This window comes from Rhynchophorus ferrugineus, unplaced genomic scaffold (assembly GCF_030347505.1).
Source record: "Rhynchophorus ferrugineus isolate W39M unplaced genomic scaffold, kcgeb_rfMv2 rfM1, whole genome shotgun sequence".
NCBI classification, from domain to species: domain Eukaryota; kingdom Metazoa; phylum Arthropoda; class Insecta; order Coleoptera; family Curculionidae; genus Rhynchophorus; species Rhynchophorus ferrugineus.
Window position 1 is genome coordinate 67669710 of NW_027472580.1, and position 24205 is coordinate 67693914.

Genomic DNA, 24205 nt, shown 5'->3' on the forward strand with positions numbered 1-24205 from the left:
AAAATGAGCGTTTCGCTTGACCGTTCTTGACTACAATGGCACTAAACCGGTTCGTTTTTGATTACATCAGATTCACCAGATTGTATAATTCTAATGTATTCTACTGGTAGTATAAATTTGTATTATAAAACGATATAAACGGCAAACAAAGTATAAAATGTACATATTAACTAGATAAATACAAAATCTAAATTAAAACTTCTGTCGAGCCCATCATACGACTTAGTGACTCTTCAGCGTTTCCCTACAAGTTCGTTTTCTCTTTGACAGTCACTTTTTTCAGGATAATTGTAAATGTAAACGTATGTGCTGGCGATGATTGTTGAGTAGAGCTACCACCGCCTGGGGATGCTGCTTGTATCGTAACAGTAGGTGGCGGATGGATATGGGGCTGGTGTAGAGGGCTGGAGCTGACCGAAGGTGTGTTCGAAGGTGCACTGGATGGTGCGCTAGATGTGACGATAGGGGCGCTGGACGTGGGTAGAGAACTGGCTGATGCAGCACCACCAGGAGGAGGTGCCGAGGGTAGGGGCATACCAGTGGCCCTATGTTAATTGGAATTATGCTTTCCGTCTGAAGAAGCCAGTTCGGAGGAGCCAGATGAGCTGAGCGTGGTATTTGATCCGTAAGGGTCCAGGCTGCTTTGGACACTCATCGAACGGCCATGATCTTGACGTCTTACGCGATTTGGGGACAGCTTTCCGGGATCAACGCTGTTCGGGTCTGCCTGCAAAGAGTAGTGATGGAGGATCTTTTGATCAGGTGAACAACTAAAGCACAATTATTGGTAAAAAACGTGAAGCACAGTTATTTAGTAAAATTTATTAGTTTCATATGTTCTTTTCGTATATGTTATATACTACTTGTTGTTGGGGTGTTCAACTACAAAATCAAATTATTATTATTGATAATATTAGGATTAATAATTCTTATCATATTTTCACTGAAATAGATGTTTGTTATGCAAAATTGCTCCAATCAAAAAGTTCATCTTTTTCTGCGATTTTTTTCATATATTTGGTGACAATACAAGTCAATATAACGATATTGATTCTGCGGCTATTCAGTTTATTCATTAATTTTCGTATTTATTTATTACGAAAATTGTGTACCAATGTATCATGTGTATGCATTTCTGTCAGTCCATATTTTAACAAGTAATAATCAAATTATTCCAAGGGAGCAAAAGTTTCCCACTCCCATTACCATTGACTGCTTCTGTTGTATGATAATTTTATGTTTTTGTTGTTTAATCCAGGAACATGCTTTTAATAATTGATTTATGGACTTATTATATAAATTCTTTATATATATGAGCATCTGAGCTTATATTATGGTAACTCTTTGTTGTTTTGGAACATTTTGGTTTTCTGTTGAGTTTTTTACTCCTCTCATTCTTCTTTTTACTCCTCTCAAAAAGATTACTTTTAGACCTTTAACCAAACTAAACGACTGGCGTATGATGAAGTAGCATCACCAGTAGCTTAGAAATAATTATTTGATGGGCCTCTAATTAACATTTATTCAGTACAATTATAAAACATCAAATTGTCAATTTAAAATCTTTCATTTCTTGTGTGTTGTATTGTGGGTAGTATTTATATACATTCGAATGTAGGCATTATGTATTTATACTAGTAATATTTTACTATAACAACAAAGTATTAAAATTTGATCTAATATGTACTGATGACAACACAGTTCTATTTTCAACTGTTTTATCCTTATTTAAAAATATGATATGTATAGACCAAACAATTAGGCTACCCCAATTTAATTGATTTTATCCCAAATATCAGTTCAATCAATTCTTATAGATGATCAAATGAACGTTGATATATTAGTTTAAATATAAATTGAAGGCGGAACCTTTATTGTGAAAATTAGTTAATAGATTTTCTTATCCATACCAGAAACGCGAGATGTATTCTAAAGGCTTATGAGCTACATATATAGTGTTGCAAGTGCCACTTATCCTAAGAGCTAATTGATAATGAGTAATTCTTGTTTATATTGATACTCTACATTTTCGCCAATTGATATCGTTGATCACAATACATGCAACTGCCTAATATCTCAAGATGGCATCTGATTATTGTGCAAGTTATTCGATAATGTAAATATTTTTTAAAAGTTTATTTCATAGACTTTGTAGTGAAGATTATATTGAAACGTATTTTTCCTAAATAAAGACATAGCGACGACAAATATTTATGAAGATTAAAAGCGATTCTTCATGCGATTAACATTAATGTTGGGAATTGGGAAGAAAATGAAAATACTGAACCTGATAAGCCAAAGCATTCATAATAATGCTATATGGAACCAGCCCTAAAGGATGTATCTCACGCATCAGTACGTTAGCCGGGATCTTGTGGAACTGAATGTATTCGATAAAGTTGCCTATTACGTCCTTCAAACTGGTTGTTGAATTATTATCGCAATATTTTTTACCTGGAATAAAATCATTATTATTTGAATTTGGTGATAATTGTATTAAAATAGATGTGAATATATCTTAGATTTCTTTTGATTTTTATATTCATATTATTTGTAAAGTTGACAGACTTAAACTTCAAACTTTTAAAACTTTTAATTTATTTTTCTTAATTAGATTTTCCAGATTTTGATGATTCTCTAATAACTATACTGGGAAATAATAACTCCGGGCCAGTTTCATTTTGTAATTAATGAGATATTGTTATTATTTTTTACATATCACTATTAACCAAAATCTGTCAGATATGTCATTATTTGCTGTATTTTAAAAATTGTCCAATTTTGACTTTATTTCAATGACGAGTTTACCTAGAATTGTCTTTCTAACAAAATATCATGAATACAAACGCTAGAAATGTTAAAGATATAAAAGATAAAAGAAATATTAAAGATAGAAAAGATAACTTAAATATTTTAAAAACATTTCAATCGAAAATATTTAAACAATTTCAAGTTTTGACAAAATACGTAAGTAAGCGTCTTGGGCCATTCTAAATAAAGATCCGTGAAAGTCTAAAATATATTCACAATATTACTATATGATATAAATTTAACAAAAGAAAGAAAAAGAACGTAGAGAAACAACACTAAGAGCACGAAATAAAACCATCTAAATAATAAAATTTAAATGTCATTTTGATTGTGGACACATCTGTTCATTTAATTTTTCATACTGTGTTAGAAGATCTTTTATAGAGAGCATTAATGAGAGCTTAAATGTATGTATCGATTTGCAGTGTCGTTGTTTATCGAAAGTATTTACAGATAAAACACCAATAATTATCAACAACATATTCTACAGGGTTATCGTAAAATCTAACCTGATGAATTTGATTCATTTTGTCCCTGTGCAAGTCCTAGAAATTTGTACGGTTTAAATAAAAGCATAAGAAAACTTGTCTCCACAACATCTAATTCGAACTAAATGTAAAACTAAACTAGGAATATTTGACTGTTCAGAAAATAATTTAGTTTATGTTAGCATTATAATTTACTTATTAATATTAGTGCTTATTTATTTTTAATTGAAAATAATAGATAAAATATTTTTAATGATTTTAAATTTCTTATATTAAATATACACTGCTGGAAAAATATTCTATACTTATCTAAATAAAGATTATTTAATATTACCTCTATTCTTTTGAAGTGCTCTAATTCAAATATTGTTATATATGTATTGTAACAAAATAGATCAATAATTATTATGTATATTAACCATTTCAGTTTAATTTTAAATTATAATATTACATCTTAAGTATCATTAAGTACCTTTAATGGTATTTAATATTTGCCAGTTGTTTTATATTTGGCGATGAAAGCAAATCAATTCCAATTTCTTTCAAGTTTATTTTCTATTATATTACATGATTATTTGAAATTAGTTACTCAGACAGGGACAATATTTCTGATACCTGCAAATTTCCGTTTTCACCATTTCATTTCACACTTTTTCCATATAACTTCTGTTAATTTCGCAATCCCTTGCCTTGTTAGCTATAGTAGCTATAGTAGTCGTATAGTTTTTAACAACATCAATACCAACAGTAAGGATATCATAGTATTTATGTTTGGAAACAAATATTCTCCCTCTGTATTTATAGAGAAACAATATGCTACCATAGCATTCATCAACAATCTTATCTGCATAAAGGTCAATCTTACTTTTAACAAAATCATCGTCAAGAAAAACGTCGTCGTATCATCATTCGTTAGAATACTTCTGTGGGAGTTATATTGAATATTTTATAATAGTTGCTTGAAACTGACCATTATATTGAAAAGTGCTAAAGTATAATTTTGTTACCGATTGCTAATATAATATGTCAATACTATAATTAAATACCGTTATTAATAAAACGATAAAATCATGTAAAAATGAACAATAATATTTGCAAGAATTCATATATGGTATTGAAGTATGAAGAGTATTGAAAGTATCAGTCCAAAAGCGCCTGAAATGGCCACAAAAAAAACGTCCTATATATTGAGTGCTTATATGTATTTTGATTAGCGGAATTTATTGGTAGAAATTGCAAGTGTCAATATAATTAACTCAATAATAATAATATATTTTTCTCTTTAAGTTACACTGTTATTAAATTATTGAGTGTAACGTGACGATAATTATCGAATGCTTAAATTTTTACTTCCAACATATATTACCTTGAAATAATTTAAAGAAAGTTTTAAAAGCGGTAATTTTGATGTCAATGACAAGGAACGTATTATTGAATGATAAATCACACAAATTGATTGAAAATGCCACTTCGTCTCATCATTGCGGCTTCATTACAGGCAGATAAAAAATATTCTATTTCCTCTGTGATTCATTGACTGAGAATGAAATTTGCATCTATAGCGACAATCCTAAGCGCAAAATGTTATGGGTTTTTTCAGGAGAGCTATATTAACCACAACGAAACAAAACATTCATGGTCATGATGTCGTGCTGTACATATGGTGATATAAAAAATGCGTACCGATGTCACGTGAACAAATTTAATGATGTATTGTTGTAAAGAACATCTACAATAGTGAGTAAAAGATGCAATGCTCAGTCATAATGTTCTGTAATACGTTGTAAGAGTTGTGAAGCAACTGTTTCAGATCGAATAGGAGGTTTTCCCACATTCACCTTATTTACTATGGAGTCCTCTTCAATTCGGTTTTAGTATCCTCAATCGGCATAAAATAATAACCCGGGCGTTATTCTGAATTAAATCAGTCAGGCAATTAGGAATTAATATCTCACATTAATGTCGCAATGGTAGAAACAAAAGTTATCGTCGTAATTAACATTTTCTTGACATGAATAATTTCATGCAACTAATATTGTAAATTCAAAGTTTCTCCGATGAAAAAAAAATCTAATTATATTATATCTTTAATCTTGTTATTTTTGCGATTACAGTAGTGTTTTTAAATGCAAAATAAAAAGAATTAAATCAAAATGGATAGAAGAATTTACGAAATTATTCTGTGTCATTTGTCTAGAAGAATGGAAAATATATTTAGAGATAGTAAAGAAAATATCCAATATAGATTACAATTCTGTTCATGATATCTAAAAAAGTTAAATTGTCAGTTTTTTTCCTTCAATTACATGTTACATTTTATTTTAATAACTAAATTATGCAATGAAAACAGAATATATAGGATACTTCATGATATCAGATTCCGAACAAACTTAAAATAAAATTTATTTCCAGCAGTGTATTAACTAAAATAAAGCAAAAATAAATCTAATGCGAAACGATAGACATTATTTTCAGAACAAATCTATATTAATTTGATGCTGATTAGTCTTGCTTACCCCACATGAGAGCTGCCTGAAATTTGGTGAATTCATCAGCCTGTAGTTCGTCCCTGGCTAATATCAGTCTGACTACATGTTGAGGCAAGAGCGTGAAAGATCCTAGGTTTAATACTTCATTACCGTGTTCATCCACAAATTCCAGCACCTGAGCGAGTTGAGATACGATTTAATATTGTATTTTTAATATATAACAAAATATTAACTATTCTTTAATCATGCGGTTGGTTTAAATAAATACTTTCATTAAGTATAGTAGCCATGGTTATATGGCTCTTTGAGTTTAATTTTGTTTCAATGTGTTGCATCGTATTTAAATTTTTTGTGTGTGTGTTATTAATAAGATCAAATCCGCAGGTTTTTAAACCAAACCAAATCAGACCAATAAAGAATCACCAGAAATAGTTTAGCTCTTTTAGTAAAAGATATAGCTGAAAATCACAATATAATATTTGGCCTATAAATTAGTTTTAAAGAATTTTTTTAAATTTGTTTTATTTTAAACTAGCGACCCGCCCCGGCTTCGCACGGGTGCAATGCTGATACTAAATTAAATACACTACAGAAAAAATATGAACGTTGTATATAAAAACATAGCGGCCCGCTCCGACTTTGCACGGGCATAAAATATATATGCCTATGTCACTCAATGAAAACATGATTAAAATCGATCCAGTATTTTTGGTTCATTCATTACTGCCCTTGGCCTGCACGCATTAAATTTGGAGTAAAACAATTCCTCTTCCCCTATACTTACTATGAAGATTTCCTGCTATCTTTGGAATATCTAAATTCATACAATTTTTATTACATTACACATTTTTAAACGCAAATTTTAAATTTGTAATATCTCCGAAAATATTTGTTTAATTTACATGCTGTAAGGAACCATATTGATCTATATTAATTGCACACTGTATTTAAGGTACTTAATTCGATAAGGATTAATGCCGTATTGCTTAAAATAGCTTCGTAAATAAGCCATTTTCTCACGTAAAAAATAAACAATAAAAATGGTTAATGTGGGTTATCCCTAAAAGATAAACATATACCATCGCGGACTTTTTTGTAGACCTTTTTATGGTGTACAATACTGTAGTACATTAATTTGATCTAACTCGTAGGGTTAGGCAGCGTTTTTGCTAATTGCTAAATAAGCCTAAAAAAATAGGTTAATTTACGACATCGCGTTAGAAACCTCTAAAATTAGCAATGTTGCCTTAGTATATTATGCATGTATTATACATATAAACCTTCCTCTTGAATCACTCTATCTATTGAAAAAAACCGCATCAAAATCCGTTGCGTAGTTTTAAAGATTTAAGCGCACATAGGGATATAGGGACAGAAAAGGCGACTTTGTTTTATACTATGTAGTGATATTTGTAATAAATATTTAAAAATTTATACAATAACCGAATCGGTAATTTGTGTATTATCAAAAAAAAAAAGTTTTATTGTGAAAAATCGTTATAATATTTTTTATTCAAAGTGTTATCGATCCACTACCTTTTCCCATCTTTCAGGAAAAGAACGATATATTTTTTGAGGCTATCCACAAGCCATTTCCTAGTATTCTCATCAGACAGGTCACCACTCATATATCGCAACAAGTAGTAATCAGAAGGAACAAGTTTTGGAGAATAGTGCGGACGGGGTAGCCCTTCCATTTTAATCTTTTCAAGTATGTTTTCACTGGTTTCGCAACGTCTGGTTGAGCGCTGTCGTAATGAAGAATAACATTTTTGTGTCTTTATTACGTATTTATCGTATTTAGGTTGTTTTTCACTCAGTGCTTGACTCAAATGCATCGATGTAATCGAAGGAATGGGGATCACTGATAATTTCATCAAGTAATATTTATAACATAAAATAATTTAATCAAAGAGTAATCATAATTCAAAATGAAATCAGAGGATCATGGTTGCCATAAGATTCACACAACATTCTGCGATATACACTTCGAGGAAAAAGCAAAGCGATGAAACTTGAGGCTTCAACAAGAATGTTGGTTTCAAATGTATCCGATGCCATTAATAGGGAGTAACAAATCTGTAAATCCTTTAAAATTAATTTACAGACCTGATAATTTATTTGGACGTTCACCTAAGTGACTTACGTCTAAGGCTGTTCTAACTATTACCTGAAGATGATGATAACTACGTTATATAAGCTTTCATAGTTATTTTTTATATTTATTTAGGTACATATATATATATATATATATATATATATATATATATATATATATATATATATATATATATATATATATATATATATATATATATATATTGATTATATATAGTGATTATTTTACCTTCTGCACTAATGATTTGGTACATTTGTATTGTATATATCTCTCAGCTGAAGCCAACAATGCACACACAGTATCAACGTTGATACAACATTGTACGAAACCCGCACATGCTCGTCTTAGTTCATCCAAGCCATAATAATCAGCAGCATTCATCACTCCTGTAATATATAAATAGTAAAATATAACTGTAATTTAGGAAACTATTTCAGTAAAATACCTAGAAGGGTTCTTGGTTGTAAGGTGACACAGCCTGTATGAATGTATTCAATCAGTTGCCGAAATACATCAGGCTCAAATTCCTCAATAATCACGGTTTGATGTTGTTGCGACTGAGGCTAGACAAAATTCATTAATTTATGTTGAATTAACACAGCAGTGCTGTTCAGTGTTATCCAAATGTTTAACTATAATAAATATATTTAGTAAAATTTCGAATATCAAATATTTCACGTAAAAGTAGCTAATATTTTATGTTAAATAATATAATACATTTTGACTAAGATAATCATGTTTTTATTTTATAAGTTAGTTATAAATATTTTGTGTTGCGAGTATGTTTAAGTTGTTGAGTATCATGTATGCGTTTGCTTTATTTGTATAAAATTGTATTTTGGATAACACTGTATTTTAAAGATATTTAAGTAGGTAATAGATTTATTAATTAACAACATGCATTTGATGAGGTATTATGTAGTTAGTTAGCTATATTTAAACATACTATTATTTAAATTATTTCATATAAGTGGTCAAAGTTTGCATGCAGCTTTTTCTGGTCTAAATTATCTACAGGAAAACTGGGAATATCAAAGTATATAAACAGTTTTGTTTGTAGAGATTGGCCTTCTAAAACATTAGTATTAAAATTGTTAAGGCATGCAATATCAATAAATGTGGTACGTAATTCTAAATATTTTTGATAAATTCGTTAACCCTTTTGACATTATTATGAATGAAAAGTGAATGTTAATGTCCTTTATAACTGTGATTATTAATGAGTTGTTTTGGGTGAAAAAGTGAAAACAAACATTTTTTTATCTCATAATCTGTATCCTATTACACTTTTGCGATACTGACTTTTGTCAGCTAAAGATGTATTGGAAGTTATCTTTTGATATAACTACTGCATAAGCTACTTTTTATACAAATTAAAAGTAAAACGAATAATTGGTTGATCTGATCGAAGTTGTAAAAAGGTTTCAAAATTAAATATCAAGTCTAATGTCTAACATAAAATTCTCACATTTATCTCTTTGGGAATATCAATATCCAAACTATACAAACAAATGTATTAAGTAGTATTTATGTTTATACTGTTGCATAAAAGCATTTTCTATCTAAGTGATATTATTACTCGCACCAACTCATTGTCTATTTTGTGCAATTTTGAAAATCGTTCCTACTCTAGTTAACATTCATTGAAAGCAGCAATCTTTTAAAAGTTTCTAATGTTTCTAATTTGAAATTGATTTATTTTCATGGTGATTATGGAATTAAAACAATATTATTTATTAGGAAGTTATTGCTTTCAATGAATAAATAGTGTCTATAGTTACTTAATAAATTTGGGTTAGAAATATATTCTACAAATATTAACAAAGCTAATATTTTTACAACCTCATTTATACTATTAGAGAAAGAAATATTTTTTACTATATTTGTTGATAAATGAATGTAATATGTGGCATGTAAGAATTACAATATTTCTTTGTCTATATGTATATTTCTAGAGTAAGCTATTAATGATAAATAAAAGATGAAAGCTTTTCGATCGTCATCTTCTGTTATATAATGTCTAAGAAAAGCTTTAAGCAAAAAATTGATATATATTGAAGAATTTTTGAAGAATACCTAGATTTTATTACTATTTACAACATGGTATAATTATTTATTTGACTTAGTGATTATCAGCATGATGTTGAGAAGAAAGTAATTTCGGCTATTTATTTAGTTTTATAAAAAGTGTCTCGGTGTGTTAGCATATCCAGTAATTGTTTAGAAAAGAGTCAAGAGTTAATAAAGGATAAAAGAATCTGTAAAAATTTTGTTGTTTTGATGTTCACCAACTACGTTGACATTATTTGATATGTTAATTAGTGATTCCATAATATTGAACGATACTTTGCCAGTTATTGTCATTGGTGATGGGATATATAACTCATGGTTATTATTAGGTGGTCGCATGTATTCTGATAATTGCTTCAATTTAAAAGTCACTTTCTGAGAAAATTTAGTCCAATATATATTAATAAAAAATATTTTTCATAATGTTTTGAAATCTAATCTGTCCATTTTTGCATTTCATCGGCGTTTCGAAAATTTTCTAGGTTAGCCATGCTGCATCAGTCTGAACAATTGTTAATCAGAAAGCGCTATGTCTGGTAAGTACGCTGGGTGCGACAGAATTTGGAATTTAAGCTGTAACAATGAATCCTTAACAACTCTTGCAACGTGTGCAACATTACACGTAGCAGGAGTTACAATACAATAGCCAATTTGTTTGTCGGTATACGGTTGTAATAGTAATTTTATTTAGTTTTAGTATCATATTATTTATCGTTTTAGTAGATCATAACACGTTACACTTTGCTCAATCCAATATATAAATAGTAGGATTTAGTCGGTGTTGATATGGATGAACTCTTGCCTTTTTGCTTTTGTGATTGTTGTAGTAAATCTGCTTTCCATCTCCAGTAGGATTTATGCTCATGAATGTAAACATATTTCGTTATCAGTATGAGTGGCCCTCTTGGATTAATATATGACTACTTGCGTTTGATATTGTTGTAGCAAATCAGCTTTCTACCACACTTCACAGATAACCTTTTTTTTGGATGGCGAGCAATGAAACTACGATTTGAAGGGGTGTGAAATATACATTTTTAGTCAATTTATATGGTAGCTATTTTCTTTCTTTTAGGATCTTTTCTATCGCAAGGAAACAGTTGATTCATCAACTGCTAAACTGTCTGAATGCTCTTTCAGAGCTTGATAAAAATATATGCAATCACCTAATAATATCGAATGTATTTTTGATACAAATAATTTTTGATTTAGATGACCTGTTATTATCGATGTTGATGTTTTATTTGTCGTTAAATATTGAATTCATGTACTAAATATTAATAATATTACTTCAGATTGTTGTCATTATCTTATAGGTTATATAGTCATAGCCAATAAATAATAATTAGTGTTATAATGAAAATCGGATTTGATGCATTATATTGAAGATATAGATTATATTCATTATTTTGAATAGAAGATAAAACATTATCAACATAAAGCAAATATTACATAGTAGTAGCTATAATATCTGGTATCATATAGTCTATTCAAAATAACAGTGAACTCAGGTTTTCACGATGTCAAATGTATTGCATATCGCAGTTTGTTCTTATCTTATTCTAGTTAAAAAAGATGCAATGCAAAAGATGCAAAATCTTGATAAAAATTAGAAGTTATAAATCGACAAACGTTTCTTTGGCGCTTTGGTTGTTTTGATAAATTTCAAATCTTTTACTGAAAATACTCTTATTGAAAATACCGAAGCCAATAAATGACCAGAGTGAAAACCATATTGTTTTTCTAATCACTTGCTTCGAAGAGGAAGCAGATAATGGAGGCCTCCCTTTTGTCAGTAAAATGCGTTAGATATGTTTAATATTCAGTTGTTGAATATTAGTATGGGCACTGTGATTGAAATATTACAATCACCAAAAATAGAACGTCCTCATACGATGTTCGAGTTCACATCTATAAAATGAATAAAAGTAGTGAGTAGTTTTTCCGATTTAAACATAATTTAATATAATTACTTCAGAGAAAACTGTTAGTTTGGAAATTATTAATAGATAACTTGGAGATAAGCAGCTCTTTGAGGGATTAAAGATATCCCGTTATACATTTTCGAAGATAACCAACTAAGATGTCCAATGGAAACTCCATACATTGTTCTTAATATAACACAATTTTTAAAAGCATATAATAAAATTAACCAAATTGTGTTATTTGAATTGGTGTATCTAGGCGGAACGTTGATATTTCAAAATGGATCATTGGGCGACGAATGGCAAAGTCACAATAAAAATAGCGTGTCATATTAAAGACTGAACTATTACAAATTGTTACTCTATAAATATAAATGAAATGTTTAATTATTTTTTATGTAAATTACTTTTTTTTTAAATTAATCGTGAAAAAAGATGCATAGCTGAACAATATGGTCACATAATATTAAGTCTTCTTCCCTGTCACTGCATATTCAATTGAATCGAATTGTTACGGAATGTAAGAAGAAATTGTTACAATAGACATGCTGTTCGAGGAGGTTTCAAAAGCAAGAACTGTTTGGAGATGTGTGGAAAGAAGCGTTGACTACAATAACACTTTTAGTTTGGATGAACACCATCAGACACACCGAAGAGAAAATGTCAGATAGATTGATAATTAACAGTTCAGTTATTGACTTGAATAGAAAGTTAGAAATCCACACTGACTGAATAAATTATTTTTATTTCATTATCTTATTTACAATATAATTAATGCACAAAAAATCTAAAAGTCAAACTTAATGCGGCAATATTGCAATGTGTTGACGCCATACATTTTGAAGGCGTGAGTTCACTGTTTTATAGAATAGACTATATGTTCAATATAGTACGGATATTCAGTTAGTGATTAACCATCCAAAGTCGGTTTAGCAGTATTCCCATGTCAGGTTTATTTTATTATATAAAGCACTTTTTGCTTTATAAAATTAGCCGAAACAATCTTTTTGGTGTCTTAGTATTAATATATTTTAATATTTATTTATAATATTAACAAAATTCAGTTTTTCAATAATTTTTTACTCAATTAATTGTACCATATTGGATTTTCAATATTTTGAATAAAAATTATAAGAACTAGAGCAATCGTAGGAAATAGTAAATTTGAAGAAATACCACCGTCCAATAATAGAAGGTTTCCAATAATGTAATACAATACATTTCCTAATTAAATACGTAAGAAGTATTCTTTTTTAGAAGCACAGAAGATATTGTGAAGGTTTAGGGGTAATTTTATGTTTTCCTTTTCTAAGGTTTATTTAAAAACAGATATTGAATCACTATGTGCATGTTTAAAATTAATTTAAAATAAGTTTCAGAAGGGATGATTTCCACATAACCTGTAACAAATATAGAATTATGTTTTTAGAAAACGGTTTCTAAGAAAAAGTGGGTTGGAAAGCTGGAAACTTAAAAATTAGTTGGAAAATAACCAAATTGACAATATTCAACAATAAATAATAATTCAATTCAAGAAATTTCTCCATATTAATTCACAGTGGTGCTGTTAAAATCAGAGAAAACTATAAAGAAGCCTAAAGCTGAAATGACTCTCATTAGTATTAAAGTCAGCACCTTTACTGACTATCTAGCACTAGTCTGGCACAAAGTCCAAATAAAAGAATACCTTAAATCACTGATGAATGATGATATGAGACATACCTACCGTTGCATCCTAAAGGTTCTGTGGGAAAAAATACTTCAAGGAGAATCACCAGATTACGATCTTGTTGACGAAACTCCCTTGAAACATTTACCACACAAGGGATTTATAAGTCAAGACATTCCATGCCTGTACTAAGCTGGAATATTTCTCAGGACAATGGAAGAAATCGTAAACCATCACAGGATAGGATCTCGTATAGATCTATGGGTCTTGTACCAGTAATTGACAAAATAATGGAAAACATTATTTTAAGCACAGAGAAGGAGCACACAAATAACATAATCCGTAGTCACCAATTCTGAGACCGGTAGGACTATGGAATAATTGAACAAATACATGGCAGTGTATTTGTTATGAGCAGATGCCTGGAATATAGACTGTACTGGTCTGCTTCCATTTTGGACATAAGTCAAGCTTTTGACATTTACTCCCAACCTACCTTAATCGAATGAGCTTCATGATCAAGGGTAAGGGCAGCGTACTAGGACCGGTGTTGTACACCTGATATACATTGCGGACTTTTCTACTAGTGAGGATGCAATGACTGCGACCTACGTTGACGACACGGCCGTCCTCTCAGTGCATTCGGATACAAAAATTGCTTCGTTCCAACTCCAATGCGTAACTGTACAACGGTAGAATTATATAACGGAAACATCCCACAAGAGGACCATGCAAATTACATGGTGCTTTACTTGGATCGTAGGTTAATTTTTCAGAAGCATATCTTGATTAAGCGTAACAACTTTACAACAGGCTCCGTTATGTGAATTGGTTAACGGGACGATACTCCCACTTAAGCAATAAGACCAAAATGATGGTAGAAAAATCCATCTGAATTCAATTATAGGAAACAACAAGCAACCGTAACATAGAAATTATGGAAGGTTCCAGACTAAAGCTATAAGCAACATGCTTAATATTCCTCAAAGCATGGGCAATATATGCGAGATCTCCCAGTATCAGCAACAAACTCATGTAGAGGCATGGCAGCTGCTCCCATAAATAGTAGGGTTTTTATTAAAAAAAATTCAATTATAAAAAGTTAAAATATGAAGAATATAGTGGCATATTGTTCTGAAATAGATTGTTATGGCGCTGAACAGAGAAAGAAAAAAGTTGTGCTTCTGGTTGAAAAGTTAACTGAAATGAATGTAAAATTCATTAATACTAGTACTAACGACCACAATCTTTTTAGAAACTCATGTAGTTTAAAACAAGAAAATCTTAATTATACGGTTACTGTTATTCTAGTTCTGCCCTTATATTTATGGACGGTAGTAATTAAGAAAATTCACGCCCAACGTCTTTTTGTGAGCTTGCTAAATGTGTCGATGTGAAGATACGTGAATTATCTCGCAGACAATGCATTCTAAGCAAAAAAATGTAAAATAAACGGGCATTGTGGATAGAGGACTGGAATTACCTCTTGGATAGGAGCCAGTTGCTGGGTGAAGCCTCTCTAAATGTATATATAACAAGGATTATTTAAAATCGATATTCATAAGCCGCATAAACCTAAATCTATGGAACTTATGCACTTAGTTTCAATACCTATGTAACTTTGTTTAGTAAAATATTTAAAACGTAATCAGATACGTGAATAATGCTCAAGAAAATGTTTTGATCGAATATAATTTTTAATATGAGAGTTCACATATTTGATCAGTTTCTAAAATTGTTTATGTATAATGTCATTTATGTTGAGAGTACTTTTATGTGAATCTTTTACCTGTTGAGAAGCGTTCTGTAAGTTAAGCAGGGGTTCGGAGGATCTCTTCAGGAACAAGCGCAGTTTGTTTTCTCTTGGTGGTGGTTCTTTTTTACGTTGCGGACTAGGAGCCTTTAAATATTAATTTATGAAATCAGTAGAATTTTTATCTATCTATGTATAATCTGAATATTTAGCTTAACCATGCATGGAGTTGAGAAATTGAGAGAGCATGGTTAAGCTAAATATTCAGATTAACCATGCATGGAGTTGAGAGTTATAGAAATAAAGTAGAGAAATAAAGTTCTTCTCTTAAAATGCATTTCATTATAGGAGTACTACATTTTTAGGAATTGATATTTCTAAAAGCTAAAATGTTGTATAAAAAAGATATTCCTTAAAATAATAACAGTTTTTCTTACAGACGCTCTAAAAAGAACGTCTAGTAAGAAAAAATAAGGTATCATAATATTAAAAATATCTAAAATGTAATAAAACATACAATGTGTTCAATTTAGATATCTATGCTAAAATGCAAACGCTAATATCCAAGCTGACTTAGTAAGACTTGACGAAAGAGAAAGAATGACCGAATTTAGTGTTTTCAGATAGAGGGCAAATCAAAGTTCAAGAAGTGAAAAACTTGATTATTGATGATCAGAGCTAATTCTGTACTTTAGGATACATTACTTCACAAATATATCCGGATTTGGCGCATGTGCACTATCCTGCATAGAAAACCATAGAAAAGAATAAACTATATTTTCTCCCTTTTCGACTGGCGACATTCTCTTCAAATCGATCTATATAGTCGATCAAATGAAAACAACAAAAACATATATAATATTTAGATTTTGTGTTACATTAATAATTTTATAGGAATAATAATTAAATTGTTGTGTTTTTCTTGGTGGTTTAACATGCGCTGGTTTTAAAATATGGAAGAACAAGGGGTAAGTGTAGAATGTAAGGTTAAATTTTTAAAATTTATAAAATCCAAAAGCATCGATTTTATTTATAGTGGGAATGTTAGCTGCCAAATGTATAACACATCATTTTCAACGACATCGAATAGGTATGAACATATGCCAAAATTTAGTAATAACAGGAACGGAGAAGAAAATGATTCTTGTTGAGTTGTAAGTAGTCAATTCATTAATGATGTTTGTCCATCAAGAATAATAGAAAAAATTGTAGCAACTGGTAATAATTAGACATATATTTTAAACATGATATATTTTAGTAATGATTTAATTTTTATTTTATAGGTGAGATGTAGCTAGAATTTGTTAAGAAGAAAATGGACAAGAAATTATACAGAATTTTGCTAGGATGCAAGAATGGTGGACCATGACACCATGAAATAATTAAATTTGTTAACAAAAATAGATCTGAATCAAATTAACAAAATATAAAATTATCAATAACACTCTAATTATCTAATGACAAACAAGGAAAAGAGAACGCATTATTATATAAGAGTATAGGTAAATAAATTATAAATTAAAATTTTTTTGTAAAAATAATGATGTATTGTAAAATTTCTTTCAGCTTAAAAGTATGATCATTTTAGGTTCGTAAATGTACAATATATTATATATAATAAAAAGCTCGAGGCAGTCAATTCACTAATGGGGTTTATGGATCAAGAAGAGTAGCAAAAATGGCATTAGGGATCATAGTTGATTATAAATGGAGATTTTCAGGACGATTTCACTGCTTTTATATATAGTGATGGATTTTTCATTTGGTTTTAACTGGATTTGATCTAAATGATTTTGGTATTGTTTATGATAATGTTTATGTAATGGTTGTTGGAGTTCATGTTATTTGTTCAAATATGTAAATTAATTTAAATATGGCGTTCTTATAAAAATAGAAAGGCATATAGAAATTATATTTTTATTATATAATTTTATTTGAAAAAGTTTTCAATGTTTATTTGCCTCCTTATATATAGTTTCAATATTAAATCAATTATTTATCAAATTTGTATGTATTTATTTATATATAGGAGTAATTAAATCAAGTTGTATATACGCATGCGTCAAACTTGAATTATTATCTGTTTCAGAACTAAATGGTGTCCAATAATCTCATGCGCCAAATCTGTAGATCTTTGTTAAATAATGTATATTCCATGACTTTTTTATTGGCTTTTTCCCCCATTTCAAAATTGTTGAGTTATAGTTTAACATATACAGTGCTTGTAGAATGATTCCATTTGTATAATGTCCTTATTAATTTAATGAAAATAAATTATATCTTTAAGTTGTTATAAACTTTCGGTTGTATTGATTTATTTATTGAAGAAAATTGTCTTTCTTTGTTTTGTCAACGCCGAAAATATTAATGTAACGAAAATATTATTAGATGGGGACAACATTTTTTTTACTTTCAAGCCGGATATGTTTCAAAATCATTTCATAATATTTCAGGAGCGTTTTATATTTAAAAGTTTGCAAGTTAGCTGATTTTTAGTTATTTTCAAATAAAACAAATAAATACATACATTAAAATACATACATATTGATATATTTTAAATTGTACCTGATAGAGCATTTTGTGAAATACTCTTGATCGGGCTGCTAGCACCGCTTTAACAGCACACACCGGTTCTCTGGTTTCGCCAACGAGGAAGGTGACGTCACAAAGTTCCGGCATTGACGCCAGGAACTTCATGTCTTCAGCCAATCCTGACTTGTTTTCGAACGTACTGAGGTCTGGCTCAGCCTCAGCCATCGTGATGTAACTTGCTGGTAGTAATACGCTTTCCGGCATCTACAATAAACGAAATTTAATACGATTTTAGAACAGTTTAAAATAAAGAGTCATTAGAGCCGTCAAATATTTTTTTGAAACTTGGGAATAGAAAATTACATTTCGTGCTATAATTATGTGAAAAGTGTTGTGATCTATTATGATGCAAGTGTTTTGTACGTGTATTTTCTTGATAATTTTTGTCTATGAATGCAGACTATTTTGTTTTAGATGTAATTTTTTTGATTGTAAGATAAAGTCGTTGGAATCACCAACAGTACATGTCAAAAATGGTGTTTAAATAATAAAGTGGTCTAAACAAAAGTATTACCAAAAATATCTTTCCCATTTTTTCTCCAGTTTGAAAAGGCCACTACTGTCAATGAGAAGCATGATAATGTAATATAGCTAGTTCAATTTTGGTACACATTGAACGACATATTGTTCTAGAAGTATGTCACTATGTGCTACAAAGTGAACGCCACGAGGGAATGGTTATCTCTGATTTAGCTAACATGAACTGGCTTTCATCATTCTGCAATTTGACCTCGACACATTTTGTTTTGTGGAATTTCCTACAGTCGTAAGTTTATGTCAGTAAGTCTCAATAGATTGATGTCCTTAAAGCCAACATAACCTAGGATTCAATTAATTGAAAAATCATTAAATTAAAGTAATTGGGAGGATTTCTGGGATTTGTGCCACCGTGAAAAACATTTGAACGATGTTAATAAGCCTATACATTAGATTTAAAGGATTTTGTTTTCATTTGAAGCTTAATTGTGAAAAATAGATTTCATTTATTCTAGAATGTTTTTATTGTATTAACGCATTGTTTATTCCGCTAGTTTTTCGTGCTGTTCTCGGCTAAAATGCTTCACTTGTAGTCGATAATGATTAATAGTTTCATTAGGTCTTAGCAGCTCATAGTATAGCATATCAAGCTGATTCTACCAAATACAGAGCATTAGATTGAATCATATAAATGTACCCGATGCATCTATAAGATATAAATATTTATATAAATTTATATAAGGTAGCTTCTATAATTGTAATCTGCATGCTTATAGTTCGGGTTACTTTATCCTTTGGTAAAGAGAGAACTTATTAAGGGTGTGAATATAATATAAATTGTGGTTGGGTAAGATTACGCAGCACTATTAGGTTACTACTCCAATACTAAATCCAATATCCTTTACAAACAGCAAAACACATTCGAATTTAATATTTGGTATGTTTTAGAAATGACAATATATTATGTTTGACAAGAAGATTTTTTTAATAAACGGTCTTAATTAATTGAATCTGAAACTGTAAAAGTTTAATTATTTTATACTAAATTAAATTAGAAAGCTTAAGTATCTTATTAACAAGCTTTTGACAGATTTGTGAATGCCTGATTCAGTTTTGTTTCAACCCACGTTCAAATAGAAGTAAAATGGAAGATGGAGCTAACAAAGAGAAAATGCTAATACTTCACACATAGATTCCATTCAATTTCTTTCAAAATCAAACCATCTGTATTTAGTAAGAAACTCCATACTCTGTTCAGGTATAAAAAAGCAGAAATATTTATAGAAATTAAAGATAGATATATTGATATTTTTCGATATTTTTTTGAAAAAAGTATTCATAATTGTAAATAGAGAATTTTCAATTACAAATTAAAATATCAATATTAAAAACCTAGTTTTTTTAATTTTTGAAGGAAAATATCGAACCATTGTTTTGAGATTTCTCTCCCTCGATCATCAAAAATGTTTGCGGCAAAAATTAGAACTGGAGAGGAAAAAGTTCGATACGAAAAGTTTGGAGCTTCGATTGAAGAAGCGTATCAAACTTTTGTTTTGCGATTTCTTCCCTTCAAGTGAATATTGCGTGGAAAATAGGACTGGAGCGAAAAAACATCGATATTGTAAAAATAAGTATCGATATTTTTCGATCGTCAAAATATCGGTATTTTTTTGAAAAATATTGGAGTCGATATTTGTATACTTTTGAATATATTGTTTTTTAAATTGTTTCTTCTCGGCTGACATTCCTACTCACATTTCAAAAGTGAATTTAAAAGTTGAGTCTAGCAAAACGAAATTCATTATTTTTCCAATCGGCGACTTTAATAAATTGAATCTTGCGCTGTAAAAGTCTGAGCCGTTACAATAGATTACATCGGAAAGATGATATTTCTAAATAAAAAAAGCTTTTTGTGACAGTTTATGAATGGTTGACTCGGATTTATTTTAATCTATATCCAAAAAAGTTGAAAGATGAATTCCAACAAAGATAAAATAGAGTTTAAGTGTCAAGTCACATAGGGTGTGATATAATAATCCCTAGAAAGAGTTAGACTTTAGAATAAGTTAGAATAGTATCTCAATAAGATTTAGATTATAAATTTGTACCGCAAATCACTTATTGAAGCGATTTTCTATATATCAGTATAGTTATATTGTATGACGGAAATCATAAAAAAAATTAATTGCCCATGGGCACATTGTTGAGTTGTTGAAATCCTAAGAGATTTAATAAAAGAAAGTATTAAGAACCACGATCGAAGTGTGCTGAGCCATGCAACAGTGGTCAAACTAGGATTGATAGGAAGGTTGTGCTGTACGTTTGTTAGATTTGGTATAAAATCATATGCTATGACCAGCTCCATAAGGCCAAATGCATAATCTGAACTTGTACTGTTTGAAGGAAGTAATGGCCTATAAGCGGGCGACTTTGACCACTAGAACATTGATAGTAGATGAATATGGACAATATTTCAACCATAATCCTCAAAAAGGAGCGAAGATCCAGAAAATGATAAAGTAGGCGCCAGAAGCAGTTTTTTGGGAGTAACCTTTAAAAATATGCGAGAAATTGATTTACAGAAGAAATAAGCCACTTCCGTCAAATTTATATACTTTTTCCCTGAGCTTAAAAAAGTGGGGAAAAACTGCTAATTAATTTAACAATTGTTGAAGCATTGGCACTATTTACCAGATTTTACTCTCCTTTGTTTTTTTATTCTATTTATATCATTATAAATCCATGGAAAGCAATTTTCATCGAACGCAGGTCATTACAAATGATTACATTTTCAAATTGAGCCAATAGCAGCTATTTAAAAAATAATTGAAATAAACATAGAAAAATTTTTAGGAGATTTTATTGAATAATACTTACGTTTTGAAAACACATTTTTCAGCAACATGGTATCTCTTAATATATATTATATTGCTAAGGACGTTTATGAAATCATGTATATTATATTTCAATAATAATAAAGCTTTATTAGAGGTTATACATATTATATGACAAATACTAATTTAATTCAAATATATTTATTTGGAAAAATAGACTCAGAAAAATAGTTAAAAAACGTTGATTGCTAGATATAAAATATGCAGTATATATTTTGAATCTAGGCAAACAATTTTTTATACTATATTTATGTTCATATAAATATTCAACTAATTTGTTCGAAATATTACACACAGAGAATGTGTCTATTAAAAATAGTGAGTAGACGAGTGAGGAAAAACTTACCTGTTGATTTTTACTTGAGCTTTGTCGACAAACAGTTAAAATAAGAGAAACAGAAGGTAAAAATCTGATTCAAATCAGAACGAACGTGCTTGGTCGCTTTTAGAAAACGTTATAAGCGATATTTATCGGAACCATATCGACCTATTCTTTTGCGATATTTTCACGGATGAAAAACTGTTGAGCTTGCTGAGAGTCGGCCGCCTGGATGGATGGAGAAGCGTGATAGGGAGCATGCGTGTCCTTAACGATCTGGTTGCCTCGGTTCAAGGACGCGTTACATGGGGAGATGTTTATTATGGAGCCATTACGGGAATAATGTTTTGTAATTTTTTTCGCTCTTGTGTATTCTCCAAGATTAATAATTATTGGGTTTTTTCCTATTTTAATTAAATATGATTGTTATTCTTATGCCCTAGCTATTTATCCCAATTTAATTTAACTCCTGATTAGTGGATATGTATTTTCAATTAATGTTTATTTATTTTAAAGTCGCAAAAATTATTTGGTAGACTATTATAATAAAATATAGTAGGACTTTTATGATAAAAAGCAAACGGGTTAACTAGATAACTATACGGCCCGTTTTGTAAAATTGATTTTAGTTTTGATCATTAACGGCTATTTATTGAACTAAAAAGTATAAATCACAACTAACTTTTGTGAGAAAAATCGAGATGTGGATGTAGAAAACATATTTTGAGAGTGATTTGTTCTTGAGGTAATTTTACAAGAAATTGTCGATTACGTGTTTGTAATCCGGTGATTTGTGCTTACTGAGAAAGTTTATTATTACTGAGAACAATATTTGGAAACGATACCTATGCTACTGCTCAAATATTTTGTTAACACCACCTCGGACATTAGCTTTCCAATTATAGGTCCGACAAATATTCCCTAATAAATCAAATCATTTTCATAGCTCCCTGTGATGAAGACGAAGCTCTTAAGACATATTTTTGTACCTGTACCTCGGCAAATTAGCGAAGGAACTGGCTTCGACACTGATGATAATTTAAGATATTTTTGCTGGGTTATTTCTTTACATTTATACCGACGATATTGTTCGAGCAAAAGTAGCTCATGTACATGATTTTTCTGTTCTTTTCATAACGTTGGTACAGAAAATGAAAAGTATACTCTGTCATAAAGTGACCACTTTTACAGCTTTGTTCTGCACGCGTTACAAGACAATTCCAGATCCATAGATTGTCAGAGTTTACTACAATAAACTATTAGAAATACGCACCATCTAGTGCACCTATCATGATTTTTCCATATTTATTTAGCGTATGACCTCCATAAACGCAACAAAAATACTTTAAATACATTTTGCAATGTTGTTGCTGAATTTTCCATACGTTCCGAACTACAATCACAGTACAAAAAAGTTAAATAAAGTCATTTAAATTTGTGACGTCAATACGTCGCAATGTTACCGTATCAACTCTGAGTTTTAGTTCAGTTTGATTTTAACATACAACAAAATTCTAATCTAAATAAAATAATTAAACAAAAATACTCTTATCAAATAGAATTTTAACATTATAGTAGGTCTAATGCATATATTGTCGAACGACTTAAATTACATTTTTACATTACTTATTTACATTTAAGTCTTTTCTATATCACCTATTAGTTTCTAGGTTAGAGTTCTAGGCGCGTTTGTAGTTGTATCCTCTGGAGGCTTAATCCACCTAATTAACAATTGTATATCCAAGTAACATGTTTTACTTTCATTAGAGAGCATATTTACCTTTTACGCTTAGTTCTTCTTCATTCTGTTAATACCTGTACATATCTTTCATGATAAAATAAGGTTTAATCATTACATTTTTACAGTTACTATTATTTCTCTCCTGACACATTTTAACCAAATGCTCATATATATTGTCAACAACTACACACATATCTCTGCACATGTTTTACTCTTTAAAATAACATTTCCTACAGTTATCAAATATTAATTGCTTCCATTCTCATAAACCTGTCTTAGAAATTGGCAGCATTGAATCATATCATATTAAGAAAGTTTCATTCAGGTGAATGAATAAGTTGTTAATTTCCAATATATGTAAGATTTTTTCACAATTCCATGTTGCGTCAATTTCATCCTCAATGTGTCTGATCCAGTTCATCCAGGCCGACGGTGTTATTAACCATTCCCGTTTTTAACACTAAGTACAAGATATATGCAATGAATTATTAATAACTGTTATGACAAATAAAACCTAATCAATTTTTATTTCAATCTTTACCTTTTTCCATCAACTTTTGTTGTCTTAACACTATTTATATTATCATCTTGCCATGAGTGCCTTGTTCCATTTGACCTCTTCGATAGTTTTCAGACCAACAATTTCCATTGAAATAATTGTATTAAATTATGTTTGTATGAAAATTTTGTGAAAACTACTCACTGTTTCACATTTCATATATTTAATCTCTTATAGATCTAACATCAAGATGATCTTGATTTGTTACCCATTTCATATGAGGACGGTTTTGTCGGTGAATTCAAGATCATATTTTTTAATTTTTGAGATATTTCAGTGACCGTGTCCATACTAATAAT

The 24205-nt window shown here is 29.8% G+C and overlaps 1 protein-coding gene across 5 annotated transcripts; it reads right to left on the reverse strand.

The window, feature by feature from the left end:
• Window positions 1–550: 550 nt before the first annotated feature.
• Window positions 551–21823, reverse strand: gprs (speckle type BTB/POZ protein). 5 transcript variants are annotated; one of them, XM_076409120.1, is made up of 10 exons: window positions 21634–21823; window positions 17890–18120; window positions 15361–15471; window positions 15055–15090; window positions 8353–8470; window positions 8136–8293; window positions 5816–5963; window positions 3321–3356; window positions 2288–2454; window positions 551–727 (listed from the first exon to the last, which is right to left on the reverse strand). In XM_076409120.1, the coding sequence occupies exons 2-10, from the start codon at window positions 18118–18120 to the stop codon at window positions 551–553; spliced, it is 1182 nt and encodes a 393-aa protein (XP_076265235.1). In that variant the 5' UTR covers window positions 21634–21823. The 5 variants fall into 5 exon arrangements, with proteins under 5 accessions (XP_076265235.1, XP_076265253.1, XP_076265245.1 ...); XM_076409157.1 differs by having other exon boundaries at window positions 553–723; XM_076409138.1 differs by lacking the exon at window positions 15055–15090.
• Window positions 21824–24205: the final 2382 nt, after the last annotated feature.